At 40.0% G+C, this 19,908-nt stretch overlaps 1 protein-coding gene across 1 annotated transcript in view; it reads left to right on the forward strand.

Moving 5' to 3' along the window:
* LOC139447519 (tripeptidyl-peptidase 2-like) overlaps positions 1 to 8,883 on the forward strand; it is a 44,870-nt gene extending 35,987 nt beyond the window's left edge. The window contains exons 22-29 of the mRNA XM_071228923.1: positions 599 to 843; positions 1,803 to 1,881; positions 2,472 to 2,623; positions 3,271 to 3,370; positions 4,136 to 4,266; positions 5,200 to 5,404; positions 6,046 to 6,165; positions 6,696 to 8,883. Of these exons, the coding sequence (XP_071085024.1) occupies positions 599 to 843; positions 1,803 to 1,881; positions 2,472 to 2,623; positions 3,271 to 3,370; positions 4,136 to 4,266; positions 5,200 to 5,404; positions 6,046 to 6,165; positions 6,696 to 6,785 (1,122 nt within the window). The 3' untranslated portion in view covers positions 6,786 to 8,883. The remainder of the gene's footprint in view (positions 1 to 598; positions 844 to 1,802; positions 1,882 to 2,471; positions 2,624 to 3,270; positions 3,371 to 4,135; positions 4,267 to 5,199; positions 5,405 to 6,045; positions 6,166 to 6,695) is intronic.
* Positions 8,884 to 19,908: the final 11,025 nt, after the last annotated feature.

Consider the following 19,908-nt stretch of genomic DNA (forward strand, 5'->3'; position numbering starts at 1 on the left):
TAGCAAGGCGTTTGTATTCAAACTTTAAATTGCCCTGATGATCATCCATGGTTTATGAGGACCAGGCTGTGCTGGTAGGTTTAAACAAGTGGTAAATGTCTATGGCCTCAGTGTGTCACATTGATCCTTCCTCCCACATCGGGGGCATGGGTGGCCCAGTTGCCTAAGGCACCTTGATTCGCTGTGCAGAGTTGCATCCCTTGGGTACACCAGAAACCTATGATTGTGGGTTCGAATCCCTGTTCGCCCAGATTATGTTTCTAGGTTTGTCAGCACCATACCCCTGCTTGTGGGTTTCACCCAAGTGGTAAAATGTCTGAGACCTGCATCACTTCTGGCTTTCCTCCCACATTAAGCTGACACGCCACAATTTAACTGGAATACTGTTAAAAGCAGCGTTAAACCCAACTCACTCACTCACTCACTCACTCACTCACTCACTCACTCACTCACACTCACTCACACTCACTCACTCACTCACTCACCCCACAAACCCCACCCCACACACCCATCCACCCACCCACCCCACACACCCACTCACTCACTCATCCACTCCTCCCACATCAAGTTAACATGTTTCCAATGGCCTGTGCTTCAGTACACTTGTAAGTTGGAGAAGGGGGACTACCAGCTGCTGATGCAGGTGAGACATGAGTCCCGAGACAGCCTGGAGAGGATCAAGGATGCAGTAGTTATGCTGCATCACAAGCTTGCCACCACCGTCACTCTCGATGTCTACAACCATCCCCAAAATGCTCTGACTGCTGGCAAGAAGGTCTCTTCATTTGCAGTTGTCAAAGGAATGGTCTATCCATTATATGTGGCGCCCTTGTCTGAGGATAAGTAAGTGATTTATGGAATTAGAATTGAAATAAAGACCAATAGGAAATAAACATATCTGTCATTCATTTTATTCCAATGAACAGTTCTGCGGGGTAATTAATAACTGTTTTTCAACCCTGTAACAATGCAGCCATAAATCTGATATAAAACAATATTTGTGTTAAACCAACCAAGACACACATGTATAATTAGGCACAACTCACCAATTGAAACTGCCAATCAGACAGTTTAATTGAGCTGCTTAGCTCCAGATAAGCTTTTGGTTGTTTGGGTATTTTACCCAGAGGGTTTTTTGGGAGGGGCAGCCACAATTTTTAGAGGGTATTCAATTATTTTTTTACCCACCTATTTCTTGCCATTTGGGTATTTTAACCTGTTTCGTAACAATCCCTGTAAATCATTTAAAACTAAATGTATAATAGTATACCCATCTGCATCTGCTTGCAGCTCTCTCCCCGGGAAGCTATTTTTGTTTCCAAAACCTAGCATTGTAGGAAAGCCACTATGTTTTAAATTACCAATCAGCGACTGTTTAAGATACATTGACTTGGCATGATGTATTTTCCAATTGGAATCTATCAGTATTCTGTATCAGTCTGTTTGTCGCACATGCTTTTCCGAATGTAACTGTCTGTAAGTGAATATCACGATATGCTGATACACAATTATTTTTGCTAACAGTTGTAATATATACATCTAATAGTTGTAATATACACATTAAGTATATTACAATAGCAAATTTATAGCTTTTGTTGCGTATTTTATACACGAGGATTTGATTTGTCGGCGTCTTTCAGTGTAATTAATGCATATTTTAAGCAAATACGCAACTTATCTCGATCTCTGGAGAAGATAACATATTTCAATGTTAAATTAGCATGATTAACAAGGTTACTTTGAAATCTGAAATTACTTAGAGGACGTCGGTGAGTCATCTGTTTGACACTTTGTGTTTCCAGGCTGCCTAAGGGAGCATCTGCCGGACATTTCCTACTGGGGACAATGTCCCTGGTTAAAGATGATCCATCCAAAAAAGCAGTAAGCTCACATTTCAATTTATTTTCCCTCATTTCTGTTGCAGTGTCAATGTTCCTCATAAAATATATTGCTCTAATGTCCATGTTGACCTTACAAAGTTCATGTTAAACTTGACTGCTGTATAAGTTAGGAGACCACAAATGGCCCAAATGTCTACGGCACCACAATTCGCTCTTAACCATTATGGGGGCGGTCGGGTATCCTAGTGCTTAAAGCGTTCGCTCGTCACGCGAAAGACCCGGGTTCAATTCCCGACATGGGTACAATGTGTGAAGCCCATTGCTGGTGTCCCCCGCCGTGATATTGCTGGAATATTGCTAAAAGCGGCGTAAAACTTCATTCACTCACTCATTCACTCACCATTATGGGGTCCCATAAATCTATGATGGAATCCTGGTTTGCTCTATGTTTCTGGGTTTCCAAGCACCATCCCCAAAAGTCGTCTAAGACCTGCATGACTTTTAATTTTTCTATACCACATGAAACTGACATGCCATGATATATGTATAACTGAAAAATGTTCATAGTGGTGTTCAACCAAACTCGTTCATTCACTGTTCAAATTAACATATCTCTGTTTCTCACCTCAGAGCTCAGTACCGTTCAAGTATGTCCTGACCGAGAACCCCAAGAAGTCCAACAACAGTAAGAATAATGGGAAGGAGAAGGAGAAGGAGAAGAAGACAAAGGAGGAAGAGTTTAACGAATCTGTCCGAGATCTGAAGGTCTCCTGGATAACCAAGTACGGAAACAGGATCTGGTTGATCTAATGAAGTGTTGTGGATATTGTTCACATGTCAGGATTGGATCGGTTTAGGCTATTGAAAATTATTATCATTGGCTAACTGGATATGAAGATTTGATCATCCCTTTTTGAGATTTCTTTTTGCCATTTCTTTGCCTTGTCAAATATTTTGTTTGTTGTTTAATGCCACAGTCAGCAATATTGCAGCTTTATGATGGCGGCCTGTAAATAATTAAGTTTGGACCAGAGTGAGTATGGTTTTACGCCGCTTTTAGCAATATTCCAGCAATATGACGGCGGGGGACACCAGAAATGGGCTTCACACGTTTTCCCATGTCGGGAATCGAACCCATGTCTTGGGCGTGATGAGCGAACGCTTTAACCACTAGGCTTCCCGTCCGCCCGTTTGGACCAGACAATCCAGTGATTGACATAATGAGCATCGATCAATGCAATTGCGATACGATGACATGCATCAACCCAGCCAGCAAGTCTGACCACCTGTTCCCGTTATTCACTTCTTTCAACCAGCATGGGTTGCTGAAGATCAATTCTGACCTGGATCGTCACAGGTAGTATTTAGTCTTGGTGTAAATTAGTTTCTTTATTGGGTCAAACTAACAGTTATGATGTTTGCTTTGCAGACTTGAGCTGGGTAATGCTTTGTATGATGAACTGCGGAAGGACTACCCCAACCACCTGCCTCTATACATTGCCAGACTTCAGGCCCTGGACACAGATGAGGTGGGCACTGTGTTAGCTTGGATGTGCAGTGGAGGAGATGGGCTTTGGGTCGATGTCCTTCACTTGGGTTGCTGTTAAGACTATTTTGCTGTGGGTTTAGATAGAAGACATAAACTTGCTATGCAACCCATGCACTTCAGTGACTTGCAGTTTAAATGCAATGATAATATTATTTTTTTCTTGTATTATTATATGTTGTTCATGTACCTTCAGACACAGTATGAGTGAGGCAATTTTGGTAAATCAAAATTTGACAGGGTCAAATGCATGTATTTTGATAGCCTGAAAAATGTTAGAGTTCTTTTTCACACAAAGAGATTGATTGATATTGTTTCCATATTAATAACCATTTAAATAACGCTGTGAAAAGCTAGTTGCACCAGACAAAATCAGGTTGCACCCTGGTCCCATGAATTTATCAAAGTTGAAACACAGATGCATAAACTTGTCTAAAAAAGTAAAATCACAGATCTATGATGACTGTGTCCTATGTCATAAAACCGACAAAACACAGGGATTAGTAAATAAAACTTGAGTTGAGACATTGAGTTGGTTCACAGATTGATATTGTGTAAGTAAGGGATGGTCCGACACAGATGTGAATTTTTTGGCACATGTACTTGGTGCATGTAGACATAAATATTAGGTTGCACTTGTAAATAATATGTTACACTGGTGCATGTTTTATGTAGCTAAATCGAACCCTGACATACCATTTCTACTGTAGTATGTTTAATAAACAAATTTGCCTCTGTTGTGTTTCAGGACCATGAAAACAACCTAGGAGATATCATATCTCTATCTCGTCATATCATCTCAAAGATTGACCAGCCAAGTTTGCTAGCCTTCTACGGCATGAAGAATGACTCTAGGCCAGAGGCGTCAACTGTCAAAAGGTTTGAGCTATGTTTGACTACAGATATCTTTCTCTGCACTGTCAAGGTAACATCCAGGGTAGAATGTGCTGCTATCAGCCTGTTGTAAAGAAGGATTCAAATAGATGGGTATATTTCTATAGTTTTTTATGATGTTTAACTTATCGGGTTTGTGTGGATTACCCTGTAGGAGTGAGAGAGTTGGGTTTAACGCCACTTTTAACAGTATTCCAGTTATATCGCGGCGTGTCAGCTTAATGTGGGAAGTGAAACCCACAAGCATGGGTATGGTGCTGACAAACCTAGAAACATAATCGGGTCGAACTGGAATTTGAACCCACAATTATAGGTTTCTGGCGTGCCCAAGGGACGCAACTCTGCACAGCAAACCGTGGTGCCTTAGGCGACTGGGCGACCCGTGCCCCCTGTAGGAACTCCCTCACATGATGCCTAGACTTGGCCCTCCTGTACAATAGTGGATATACTGCTTGTTACTTCCATGCTCTGTTTTCCAGAATGTGAACTCCCTACATGCTTTGACATGGTTATTATGTTACCATTGTTAACAAATCTCCTGTATCCTGTTGGAATGTCCACCAATAGTTCACTGTTGTAAATACATATAAGCACTGAATGCTGACTGTTTCATGGGTCCCCCAACAACCTATGTTTGTCATACAAGGCAACTTCATGGTTTGGGTGGTCAGACTTGGTGACTGGTTTGTATGCTCCAAGCTGGATTATTTAGAAGCCACCCATCTTACAGCTGGAGGAGTGCTGAGTTGGCGTTATACAAATCTAATCAATGTACAAATTTGGGGAAATTTTGACTTACTTACCAGTAGGATAACATTTGTTTGTGTTATGTTAGTGTTAACTTTTGAAAGATTTTTTAACCTGTTTCCTGTCACATGTACATGTATGATGAGTTAATGTTTCCCTGACCGTCCACAGTGAGATGGACAAGCAGAAGTCGGCCCTGGTGGAGGCGTATGTCCATCTAGGCTGTGCACAGGCTGATGTCCTCTCACAACCTCAGGAAGCCACCGACTCGACAGACGATTCCTCCTCGGTCATTGTGCCACCCCAGGTCTCCATGAAGGATCTGGATGACACGTTTGTGGAGATTCAGAAGTGGGCTGACCTCACAGATGCCAAGGTGACTACTTTTGGAACTAGTTTCAAAGAAACATCAGTGGAGTTGTTGTTGCAGAATAGATCCTCAGGATTCCATGACTGTCATGAGAGCCAACCAGTGATTTAGTGTCACTGTTTCCCAAATGCTTTGGATCATACAGTCAACCACTTGTTTGTTTGACCCAGGCTTGTTTGTTTATAGACCACCTTGATATGGCTGGAATACTGGAAAACAACATCCACTTGTAATAGATTTAAGGATTTTTGTTTGTTTTATATTTTGTCAATATTTCAGTAATTTTGCTGGTCCTTCCTACTCTGCCAGCATTATCTTATACAGGTTTTTCCATCACTTTGTAAAAGAGGAAACATCACACAAGTGATGAGAGAAATAGGTCGTCTTTTGTTGGATAGCTGTGATGGATTTTACTGAGGAAGATATCCCTCTAATTTCACACATGTACTACAGCTATTTGCAACATTATATTTTGAATTCAGGATATAATTGACACACCCTGGAGACCTCAGGATACCTCGGGATAACTCGGGATACCTTTAACTTTAGACGACCTGAATTGGACTCTAACCAATTTCTATCCCTGTATAATCTGAATGACTCCTTACTAACACCATGTTTGTATTCCGACATTGATATGGTTTTAGGTGCTGCCGTTTACTGTGAGACATGCTATAGCACACAAGCAGTATGGTAGAGCAGTGAAGTACCTCCAGAAGCAACAGGAAGACAAGGGCTCACGGGATGTAGAGTCAAAGATCAAGACAGTAAGCCTCATCATTCATTCAAGGATTAAGAATCAGCATGTTTTGACAAGCTGTCTCAATAATGTGGCTAGGAAAGAACTATGTGTTTGATGCTCTGCAGCTGAATTTTGAAACGATCATAAGCTAGGTGTTATGTAAATGTGTCCAGACTTTTTTTTAGCCAATCATGATATTATATCACCTTAATCATTTCTTAATCCTGTTCTTTTTCTGATCACTGGCTGCATCATACATTAAAAGACAAGACATTAAAAGATGGTACTTGTGCCCTTATTGGCTCGGAGTCAGTACACTGTGCTTCGGTGGGATATTTATGTTAAACTGCGGCATGGTATGTCAGTGGGCTAGCACTTTATAATCGGAATTAGTCTGGACAAGTACAGGAAGCCCCCCCACACACAGGTGCATACATGTCGCTTATTAAGTGCAACAATATTGAACTCGATGTTTCCCTTCACCTTTCAATGAACAACTGCATTCTACTCTTAATGAATAGCCATTGTTGACACCTGTTGTTTGTTCTGTTTCAGATGTACTCTTATCTGAACTGGGATCACTGCGTGAGGCATATAGGCAACTGGATGCTAGTCCGATATCCCTCTAGCTACAGGCCGTTTTAATACCGACACCTTCTAGACACATATCCATTTTACCAACAAGGCAGTTGTACTTGTCACTGAATTAGATACACTTACTGTGGAAGTTGAGTCTGTTTTAATAGGGCGATTGGATCCTGCTGAACGGACCAGTCAAGTAATCTTATCCCTTGCCAAGTTCAGTAGAGGCAGTGAGAGAGAATTATTTTAACCTTAGTGATCCCACACATGGATTGTATCCAGTGCAGTGACAGTTTTAAATGTATTTATGAATAGGAGCCATGTCTCTGGTAGACACAGAAAGGTTCACCTCATTGTTGTAATATGTGGATTTTAACACTGTAGCTTAGCATTCATTCTGTGTATGTGTGTGTTTGTGTGTATGATGGTCTACACAAGAAATGTGAGTGTGTGTATAAGATGGATCTGGTTCCATAGTCATTGTGTAATATGGCTGACTGACTGTTTCAACATGGACACATGTTTGTTTTATTGAGATTGATGAATTTTCATGCAAACTGCTGTAACATTCACGTAAGGTCAATAATGGGTATTGGACATGTTCACTGCTGTGTTAGAATTTCTTTCTCTCTGTTATTGTCGTCCTGAAGCTGAAACATGCCTTGAAATATCTATTGATTTTTTGTTCTGCTGTAGTTCAAATGTTTCGTTTGTAAGAGAAGACACTATGAGTTGTTTGCATGTTTCTGTATACATATCAAATATCCTTAACATGATTCTATGGTACTGTATTCAACGTAATAAGCGCCCCGCTCTAATAAGCGCCCACGGCGATATTTGCTAATATATTGGCAAGTGAACAATCCCAGTTAGCACCCCTTCTGAATGATCAATGTACGCAAGACTTATTTATTCGTGTATAATACGCACTCGTATGTTACATTCACCCTTAACTATGGGCAATTAAATTCTGGAAAAATATATCTGTTGTATTTAAACAGTCAGGCCGTCAGCATAAACCACGAAATTTATCTTTCAACTCTGTTTTTTCCACCAAAATAATATTCTAATAAGAGCCCCCTATTTCTAATTTTGAGAGCGCCCTGGGCGCTTATTACGTCGAATATGGTATTTTCACTTCATATTATCTATGACTTGTTAGATGTGATGATCACAATGAATACTACAGAAGTTTTACTGCAGAGATGATATTACAATGAAAGTATTTTGCTGAGACTTAACATTATATTTGGATGAGTTATAATTCATGATGTCAGAGTGTGTAATATGTTTTATGAAAAAGGTCTCCAAACATGTCCTGATTGCTCTGGTTATCTTATTATCATAGAGGGTATTTTGCTTTAAAAATATCTTTCCAAATACTGTTACATATCACTAAATATTATTGAAAACTTAGTTTGACTTTAGAATCTATGCACAAACATTGCTACATGAAACTAAGTCAGTTTCATTAGTAGTCTATATTGCATCATCAGCACATTGAGGTAATGGACAAATCATGAGAATCTGTTGATTCTACTTCTGTTATCAGCAGATTTATGTGATTTCTCAAACTGAACCATGTTATTAATTTGCATAATGACCTATAGTTGTATCAGTTTTACTTGTTTAATATGCACGTTGAGAATGGCCAGTAAATTCCTGGCTCAGAATCGACCGCAGCAACGATAGTGTGCGTCATCTTAATGGTTTTAGTATGGTGAATTGTTGTATTTATATTATAAGATGGCTCTCTTCATCTTGAAAATAATACTTCATACTACATGCTCTCGCTGTAATATCCCAGGTTAAATGTCTTTCTACATCTTGCACAAACTCATTGTCACTTCATTTTAGGAAACACTACCATGAAAATTATTTGTCTTCACCGTGATGAGAGGCATCATAACTTTTGTATAGAAAATATCTATGATGTTGCAGATATGTACAATCTGGATTCAGTACTCAAAAGACTTGATTAAATGACAGGACAGAGTATGTGCAGATGTAGGTTTATATAGAATCAAATACCTATATCACCATTTCCCCCAGGTAGACTTGTAGGATGACTTGTACATTGGAGACACCCCTGCGATACCTGACTGGAGACTCTGCTTTATTCTGTATATTGAGCTTTTATGACACCGTAAAATAAAACTTTACACACCTAGAGGCTATTTTGTGTTTGTATTTCAGTGATTTTATACACAAGGACATGGTAGCAGCACTGCCTCTTTTACCAGGGGTAGCTGAGTCTAACTGGTGAAATGGTTGCTATTTGTTTGTCAACATAATCCCCTGTGACACTTCTGCCAACAATGCAGGATCTCACTGGTGTAGAAGGCAAACGTGAAGAATCCGTTGTAGCATAGGTCTTCAGCAACCCTTGCTTGCCGTAAAAAGCGACTGTGCTTGTCGTAAAAGGCGACTAACGGGATCGGGTGGTCAGACTCGCTGACATGGTTGATGCATGTCATCGATCCCAATTACGTTGATCGATGCTAATGTCTGGTCCTTATTTACAGACTGCCGTCATATAGCTGTAATATTGCTGAGTGCGGCGTTAAACAACAAACCAACCAACTAGAAGGCAAAGAGACCACAGCAGAAAAGACATCATCATTATTTGAATAAGCTTGCTAGACAGTTCTTTCTCAAGTTTGGGAAAGGTGGAATTCTGACGGCGCCAGATCTGGTGAATACTGAGGATGTTCAATGAGTTCAGAGCTTCAGTCATGCTATACAGCAACAATAGACTTGTGCATTGTCCAGGTGGAACTTTACACAGTTAGTGAGTTATCCATGACATTTGGCCTTGATATTCTCTCACAGTTGCCTAAGCAGATGAGCATTGTATTGGCTATTAATTGTCTGAACTTTTGGGAGGTACCTGACTGTTGTTTAGTCTCTGGCTGATAGTGGTTCAGTAGTCAGAAGCTTTGGAACCCAGTGTGCTGAAACCTTTTTCATGCCCAGCTCAAACCTCAGAATGTTCTAAATTTCCATCATAAGAGATGCCTACTGTATTGTCTGTGTGTCAAGCAGTGTGTCGTCAACCATCCATATTCATTCGAAGCATTTTCCTCAGTGGTGGCAGTTGAAGATCTTCCTAATCTTGGATCATCTTCAAGGCTCTCTCTTGCCCACTTGAACTCCAGGGGCGGTCGGGTAGCCTAGTGGTTAAAGCGTTCGCTCATCACACCGATGACTCGGGTTCAATTCCCAGCATGGGTACAATATGTGAAGCCCATTTCTGGTGACACCTGTCTTTATATTGCTGGACTATTGCTAACAGATGTCTAGGAAGGAGCATCAGCTCCAAGATGTAGACACCATGTGTGCATGGATGGCTGTTGGAGGTACTTGATGACAGAGTGGTAGCCAGTTTTGTCCATCATCATCATCAGAGAATAACTAATCACTTTGATGCCCGCAGAAAAATGCTGTCTGGTTGTGTATTTGGTTCAGCCTGTAAGCATGGAAAGTATCGTACTTAGTACATGCAAACAGTTATATATGTACTGTACACCCTTGTAGTTGGGCTGAAGGTGTACTCTGCGTCCTTTGTCTTTAAAAGGCTCTCAGACCCGTGAAGATCCAGTGTAGAATAGGTCTTCAGCAACCCATGCTTGCCGTGAAAGGCGACTATGCTTGTCGTAAGAGACGACTTAAGGGATCGTGTGGTCAGGCTTGCTGACTTGGATGATGCATTCACCGTGTCCCAGTTGCGTGGATCGATGCTCATGACATCAATCACTGGATTGTCTGGTCCAGACTCGATTATTTACAGACCACCGTCATATAGCTGGAACATTGCTGAGTGCCGCGTTAAACAAGAAAACAAACCAAAACAAAGAATCAAGCAAGAAGTTGGTTGGTTGGTTGGTTGGTTGGTTGGTTGGTTGGGGGCTAAAAAAGGACTTATTGTCTGGGATTCAGTACACTGTGCTTCAGTGGGATATTCATGTTAAACTTGCGGCATGGTATCTCAGTGGGCTAGCACTATAATTTGGCATTAGTCCGGACTAGTACAAACAGCCACACACACATACACGCACACGCTCGAACACACACACAATAAGGGCAATTATCTTGCACGTGACGTTAAACCACATCTCGCCCCTGTTTACTTATGAACTGAACGTCAGTTTGGATGGGTTCATTGAAGTGTGAACGATTTAAAAGCGCTGGTTAAACTGTGTGAACCTCCGAGCTTGCTTAGAGTGAAATGTGATTATTGGTGCTAGATTACTGTCATTTCCGAAAACAAGGCATCAAAGTCAATAACGCTCAATAAATTTCGTTCACCTCAGTAAATTTACAGAATTCATTTTCTTCACTTGCGTTATTAGTATTGAAAGATAGATCTAGCAATTCCATATCCAAATCACCGTAAGGACAATCCATTTTGCGTCATCTAGCAGCTAGACGACATTAAACACCACAACCAAAGCATTTATTTATTTTTAAGTCAGATAAAATTTTACAAGACAAGGCAAAAATAACTAAATTAATTATATACCTGATAAATGCAGGGATTAAAAAGAAAATAGAAAAACGAGTTGATTGTAAACACCCATCGAGAATTCGGGGAAACCCCGGAAAGTAGTTCCGGCAAAAGTTCACTCGATCAATTTCACAAATAATTGTTCACATCGTGTGAACTTTTCAGTCCGTTCACAGGAGTGTGAACTCCAAATATCAGATCACGTGACTACCCATTCAGCCAATCAGCATGAAAGAAACTTTAAACTTTAAAGTATGAAATTATTAAAGAATAACCGTGCTTCATTTAAAGTAGTGTAAGTGTTGTTGAAAAAAATAACATTACATTGAGTGTCAAGTGAAGTTATGCAACTCGAGAAAATATCTCATTTGCCTAGTCACGAGATAAGAGAAACATTTCACTCTACACATGGACTATCCTATTTATTATATACTTTTTGTGTAGTTCTCTTGGACGCCTGTGGAACCGTACACGACCGACAAAGGTGTCTAGATAAAACCTGGACTCATCTGTGAACAGTATACAGCCCCAGTTTTGTCTTCTGAACCCAAGGCGCTGTCACACCAAATCAGGCGTGCTTGACGGTGACGTGGATAATTTTGTATCGTTGGATGTGCTCCTTCAACCGGTTGCGTACAGTTGCAATTTGCAAGGAATTATCCGAGCTGTCAATGTGGCAGTTTGGTATCGATTCCGTAGATGCACCAACCGAATATGGTTGTCTTGTGGACGTGACGTCACACGTGCACGACCGGCCCGAGGCCATGAGTATTGCCTTGCTCTATATAACATCTCCAAAGAGATAATATTACGATGAACATTATTATGTCTGGTAACAACGTCTTGCGCCATTCCACGGCGCATAGACGTTGACTTTCACCAAGCCGTGGCAATGCGTAAGCGTGATGCAATGCTAAACAAAAGTGTTTTTATGCGAACCTGATAGCTGAAGCCTCAGTCACACAGACAATGCGACCGCGATTTAACCTTCTGGCGACCAAAATATTTGACAATCGCAATTAGGTTTCATGGGTCTCTGAAAGGTTTCACTGAGGTCGCAACAAGGTTTCAGAGCGGTAGCAAAACCCATTCGGTCGCATCCGGTCTTTTGAACATGCACAAAAGACTGGCTGCGACCGATTTGGTTTCATTGGTCTCCTAGAGGTCCCCAAGTGGTGTTATTTTAATCGCAGATTGGTTTCCATTGTGCGTCGATAGGTTTCGTCTACACGAGGGTGTTGACTCTTTGCAACCTAGTGGCGACCTATCGGTGATTGATCAGTGATGAGGCGGTGATCGACCGGCGTTTCATCGGTGACTGGTTGTCAATCGCTAAATGGTTCCCAAGCGTGCGTCGATCATTCGCCGTTTGGTTTGCAACATGTCACCGTCTATAAAAAGACCTGTCTGTGCATTACAGCATCATTTTGTCATATGTACTTAGAAAGTTCACATCAATTATTTCCATTCATCACTATGGTCCGTAAAGGCAGGAAAAAGAACCAGAAATTGTAGAAGATACAATAGAGACTATTGTGGTGCACAGGTCTGCTGCAACTGAGCCAGAGCCAACATCTCAACAAGAGAAGAGGCGGATACCTGATGAGGAGAAAGAGCCAGAGATGCCCGATGTTGAAAGGCTCCATTCTGAGGTAGCCTACGAAATCACCACGACTTTCCCTCTCAAACTCTGCCATCAGATTCTCATAGTCTCCTAGCTGTGGCCAATACTGCCTTCACCTTGTCCTTCTCATTCTTCTGTACATCATCATGGCAGCAACTGCAACATTTTGATTTATTCTTTGCGGAGCAACTGCAACTGTTCTGCTGTTAACATCTTGACAACTTGCAAAGAAATTATTTGATTCTGAAAAGCACCCTTTTTATATGCATTATGTTTTGATCGGTGATCGATTGACAACTTGTCTCCGATCAGTCCCCGTTCAGTTGCAACAAGTCACCGAAAATTCGCTGACTAGACACCGATCGGTCTCAAACAGTTGCAAACATTTCGCCGTATCTGCAGCGAATAGTTGCCGATCGATCACTGACAAGTTGCAAAACCTATCGCTGATTGATCGCTGATTGATGTCTTCCTGTCAGTCATGTCGACATCCTCCCCAGTGATCAGTTTCATCTTTACTGCGAAGTGATCTGGCCCTGGTCGCCCAACACCAAACATCGGGAAAAGTCTTTCTCTGAACTCCTCATCTACCTTTGCCAAAACAGCTCCCCTGTCCAGATCGATGTAGGCAAGTCTTCCTCTCCCGACATCCAGCACAACGCCATAGTGGAGTGTTGCGAGTGTGCCCCGTCTCTTGCACATTGTGTTTGTCCAACAAGCCCCGCGCTGTCCTCTCTGCCATACGGAGGTACATACACAGTCAGTGTGGTCTTCGCAATCTCCTACATCGATACACCAGTAGCGGGGACGAGGACAGGCCGAGTAGTTTGTGTCTACGTGTCTCTCCTCCACCTGGCCAATCTCCAGGATATCCATTCCCGGCTCCCCACGCAGCACACCAACCGTGGCATGTGTCTCCCAGTACTGAGCTGCGTGGGGGACAAATGGGGACGGCGAGGTGTGTGGCGAAGGTAGAAATGGGGAGGTACTACATGTGCCGTGGTAATTGTGTAACCTGTGCTTGTTCCCCTGTGTGGCCACTGGAAAGTTGACCAGTTCACCATACGCTGTTGCGTGGCACCAGTCTGCGTTAGCTCGAGAGGCATCCATCTGTAGTTTAGGAACTGGAAAATCAGAAAGAATAATGAAAATGAAAGGGTAAACCTAAAGCCAGTCAAACTGATCAAAGCATTCCATTTTGACGCCATTTTCAAAAATATGATAACAGGTACAAAACTATATGGAAAATGGTTCCAACGAGATGCATATGTATTTTTGCATCCATTATGATGGAATAGCAATACAGAATCACATATTCAAAGATATAGACATTTTTGAGTCTTGATATTATGTAAAAGTGAAATAGCCATTATTATGGCTGGCCATAACATGAAACATGCTTGTAGGGATCAGTAATGTATGTGACCCATGAAGATCCGGGGTAGAATAGGTCTTCAGCAACCTATGCTTGCCGTAAAAGGCGACTATGCTTGTCGTAAGAGGCGACTAACGGGACCGGGTGGTCAGGCTCGTTCTCTTGGTTGATGCATGTCATCGTTTCCCAGTTGCGTGGATCGATGCTCATAACGTCAATCACTGGATTGTCTGGTCCAAACTCGATTATTTTACAGACCGCCGTCATACAGCTGGAATATTGCTGAGTGCGGCGTTTAACAACAAACAAACAAATCATACATTTTCGGGTGTCGATTGTGCACAGAAAATCAGCATTTGTTGCAAAATGTAAAGTGAAAGTTGTTCGTTACTTTATAGTAAGAACGTCCTTACGCGAATATTATGGAGATATGTTATTGTCTAGCTGATTACTTTGACAGCCCGAAAGATAATTTGTGTCATTGTTTGTATAGAAAAATGTATTACGTGCAATCCTACTCGTCTCAATGTAAATCCGTGACATGTCACTAGTCAGTTTTCTGTCTCTTGTCGACAGATGTTCAATATGTAAAGTTCTTCACACTTTGGCTGAAATAACACATCCTATGCTTGTTGTATTTAGCAGCTTGATGGCTCGGGGGGCCATAAAACCCCAGCAGCGTTGGACGAAGAACATAATGTCAATCAGGGGTTTATCTGTTTGTCCACACGCAATTATTCACAGACTGCCACGATGTTGCTGTGTTAAACAATAAACTTTTAAGCACAAAATCTAAAGGCGTTAATACGGTTTCATTCCAAGAAGTACACCCTTTGCACAGACCATAAATATATAATTATGCATTACGAGAATTATCAAGTGGAGGTAATATATTTCCATATTTCAAGCAAACGGACCAAAATAAGGCGATCGATACCTAACGCTCTCTGCACACTTTAAACATTGTTTGACTTCAACTTTCCAAAAGTCAACTTTCCTTTCTTGTCGAGCAATATTCCAGCAGCTCTAGCCTTTGGTGTTCTACATTGAACAACTTTTGAGATACAATCGAGCAAGCTCTTTCTACCAAGATGTCAAAGAGCGTCAAACGACTTTTATCAGAAGTTGTTTGATCAAGGATACAACATTCAAGGCCTCAGTAAAGCTTTCAAAAAGTTTTATGGTAAACATGTGGAGGACATTTCCAAATTTGACGCATCAGTGACAAGAATGATGTCCTATGCAATTCCCTATTTTGACTTGTACCGTATGTTCCCGTGTTTGGGTTTTCAGGTGAACAGTTGACTTGTCTTTGCATGTGTTTATGACGGGTGCCCCAGGTAGGTCAGGATACGTTCACCCTTTCGCGAACACCTGGTATCATAACTATTTGATAGAGATTCATAAACAAATGCTCATGGTATAGTCGGAATTGTACAATCGACTCTGCTTTATGCAGAGATTTCTGTTGGATATGGAAAGGGTTTTGAAGCTTGAAGCTTTATTTATTGTTTGTTGTGGTCGAACAAAACACAGAATTGTGTTTTTGTTGATTTCACCAATCACCTACAATCCGTGTCTCCTTTAGGGTGGTCTTAAAAAACAAACTGACGGATATGGGTTTAACTTAAATCAGTGCTCGAAATACCTGCCTGCCCGACCGTCCGAGATTTTGACTCGGGCTGCCAGATTTTCAAATCCCCCTGCCCGACGGTCGGGTTATATTTCTTATGTAAAAATATTCTAAATATTTCCCGATGATAAGCATTATTTACATGATGTATTCTAGGATATTAAATACAAATCTAACCTAAAAAGTGTTTGCTATTTCTTTTCTTGCATTACTTCATGTTCAATGAATTTGATTTAAAGTTTTAATTAAATTATCCTGAGAAACATATGATTATAGTGGGCAGGCAGGTTTTGCCAGGGCTGGCAAGTATTTCAGCTAGCCAGTCCTGTGGTCTGGCTGAAATTTTTGGGAGTTTCATACCCTGCTTATATACAATTCAGTTAGTGAGTGAGTGAGTTAATGCTTTACGTCACATCGGCAATATTTCAGCCATATCGTGACGAGAAATTATACATTTTTAAATACATATATTTTAACTAAATTAAACTCTGTCATCGATGGACAGTAAAATCACTAGAATATCACAGATTAATATTTAAAACTAGCATACAACTATAAAAAGATATCACTATAAATAACGATACAATATAAAAATGGGCTACAGATCGCCAGCAGCTGAAGGTAGATAAGTAGAATTCATTCATATGATTGTCAAGTCAAGTCAAGTATTTTATTCGTATGAAGGCCACTGGCCCATATACAGGTAAAGTGCGTACATACATATTGCAGTGGTACATGCATTCATAAGTAACGTATATCATACTATATCGTGTTAAAAAAACCTTGAATCACTTCATAACTTTGACATAAATACATGCATTTACATAAGTTTCTCAACAACCTTACATCGTTGGAAGACATTCGGATTGTGGCAATTTATTACAGACAGATAGAGGTGTCTTATGTTCTTATAGGAGTTCCATATTAAGATAAAATGATATTCATCTTCTATCCCTAGATTACAAAGAGGACATGAACGTAAATCAATCCACGACCCTCGCCCTTCGTCAACTTTTAAACTTAACAACCCCGCTCTCAGTCTCATCAATATATTACGTTGTTTTCTATCTGTTAAAAGGGTGAGGTTCTTCTCAGGTTCGTGTAAGACTTTTAAACTATTTACATATGTTATATCTTGAACTATATTCTATAGTACTATTCCATGATTGATGATACATATCCATTGCAACCTTTTTATACAGTCTAAGAAAAGTAAATTTATCTCCAACACACAGAGCATTCCATACAAATCCAAATCCATGTGAAAACAATAATGTACGTACAGTAGGTGCATGGGTTTAGTATCCAAATTAATATAGTACATACACATATCATAGCCTTTCTTAGGAATTCTATCATTATGCATTTCTGAAGGTTTAAGCAAGTATTTTATACGACAGTGTACATATATGCATGACGGACATCGGCCACATTCTCCATGTACGATTGAATTAGGTATTTGAGGACCAGTCAGTGAGTTTGATTTTACGCCGCTTTTAGCAATATTCCAGCAACATCACGGCGGGGACACCAGAAATGGGCTTCACACATTGTACCCGTGTTGGGAATCGAACTCGTCTGCGTGACGAGCAAACGCTTTAACCACTAGGCTACCCGACCGCCCCTATTTGAGGACCAACGTTGAGACATTTCTAGCAAGCAATTAAAGGGACAGTTTCCATATTTTCAAATATGTTTGTATCCCACACCTTAGAGCCATATAAAAAGAAAAGGCTGTTTTGGGTGTGGAATATGTTAAAAACACAGATGGGTCCACCATACCAAGTTGATACAAATGATGGATGACTTCCATTAAAGCTCGTTTACCTCCTGATGACAAATCTAGAATACCTTTATTCATTTACCTGTAGATGGGGAAAATTAGCCCTAGCTATCTGTATGATTCAACCGTTCAAACCTTTTCATCTTTATAAAACCATTTTTTCATTTCTCGACAGACGTCAACCTCTTCTAAATACCACAATGTTTGTCTTGTCTAGATTTATTGTTAAACCCCATAGATCCACGTACGTTTCTAAAATATCAACTTGTTTCTGTAACCCAGATACTACATCAGATATAAGTATAACATCATCTGCAGACATCAACAACAATATTTCTAGTACATCAGGGAATAATTGTACTCAATATTTACAGATTATTCATTGATAAGAAGGAGAATAAAAGAGGGCTTAATATACAGCCTTGTTTTAAACCAATAGGACAGTTAAGCTATTCACTACACACATAAAGAAAGAGAATAAAAGAGGGCTTAATATACAGCCTTGTTTTAAACCAATAGGGCAGTTAAGCTATTCACTACACACATAAAGAAGGAGAATAAAAGAGGGCTTAATATACAGCCTTGTTTTAAACCAATAGGACAGTTAAGCTATTCACTACACACATAAAGAAAGAGAATAAAAGAGGGCTTAATATACAGCCTTGTTTTAAACCAATAGGGCAGTTAAGCTATTCACTACACACATAAAGAAGGAGAATAAAAGAGGGCTTAATATACAGCCTTGTTTTAAACCAATAGGGCAGTTAAGCTATTCACTACACACATAAAGAAGGAGAATAAAAGAGGGCTTAATATACAGCCTTGTTTTAAACCAATAGGGCAGTTAAGCTATTCACTACACACATAAAGAAAGAGAATAAAAGAGGGCTTAATATACAGCCTTGTTTTAAACCAATAGGGCAGTTAAGCTATTCACTACACACATAAAGAAAGAGAATAAAAGAGGGCTTAATATACAGCCTTGTTTTAAACCAATAGGGCAGTTAAGCTATTCACTACACACATAAAGAAGGAGAATAAAAGAGGGCTTAATATACAGCCTTGTTTTAAACCAATAGGACAGTTAAGCTATTCACTACACACATAAAGAAAGAGAATAAAAGAGGGCTTAATATACAGCCTTGTTTTAAACCAATAGGGCAGTTAAGCTATTCACTACACACATAAAGAAAGAGAATAAAAGAGGGCTTAATATACAGCCTTGTTTTAAACCAATAGGGCAGTTAAGCTATTCACTACACACATAAAGAAAGAGAATAAAAGAGGGCTTAATATACAGCCTTGTTTTAAACCAATAGGGCAGTTAAGCTATTCACTACACACATAAAGAAAGAGAATAAAAGAGGGCTTAATATACAGCCTTGTTTTAAACCAATAGGACAGTTAAGCTATTCACTACACACATAAAGAAAGAGAATAAAAGAGGGCTTAATATACAGCCTTGTTTTAAACCAATAGGGCAGTTAAGCTATTCACTACACACATAAAGAAGGAGAATAAAAGAGGGCTTAATATACAGCCTTGTTTTAAACCAATAGGACAGTTAAGCTATTCACTACGCACACCATCACTGCATCTTACACATGCTTTTACCGAGGTTTTAGGGCTCTTAACATTTTCCCGCTTAAACCAGATGCTGACAGACAATTCCAAAGCTTAGTACAATTAACCGAATCGAATGCCTTTCTGAAGTGAACAAAGGCAACATAGAGTTTCATTTTCTTCTTTGATAATTTTTTTTGTACAATGGCATTTAAAGTCACTACATGATCCATTGCAGAATAGCCATGACGAAAACCAGCTTCAGTTTCTGTTACTTTACCTCTAACATTTGCCCAGTTAGAAATTCTGGTATTTAAAATGTAGTTAATATAAATTTTATTACACATAAAGGTGATATTCCTCTGTATTATCTGGATTTTGTTTGTTGCCTTTCTTATGTAGGGAATTTGTCCAGGATTCAGGAAATCAAATTCAAAATCAAGCTTGTTAAATAAAGTTCTTAAGAATGGAAACTTGACAGGTTCAGAACATTTTATCATTTGAATGGTAATATTTTCCTGTCCAGGGGACTTCCCATTCTTTAAATGTTTGATTTCTGCCTGAATCTCTGGATCCGTGATGTGCCATTCCTGAATGCACGTATTAATAAAATCTGAAGAAAATTCTACATGGTCGGTAGTATTGCTATTCTCACAAAATTTCAACACAATTATTAAACACTTTCTTAAAATGCTCATACA

Source organism: Haliotis cracherodii, unplaced genomic scaffold (assembly GCF_022045235.1).
Source record: "Haliotis cracherodii isolate W230 unplaced genomic scaffold, xgHalCrac1.p SCAF_7, whole genome shotgun sequence".
Lineage (NCBI taxonomy): Eukaryota > Metazoa > Mollusca > Gastropoda > Lepetellida > Haliotidae > Haliotis > Haliotis cracherodii.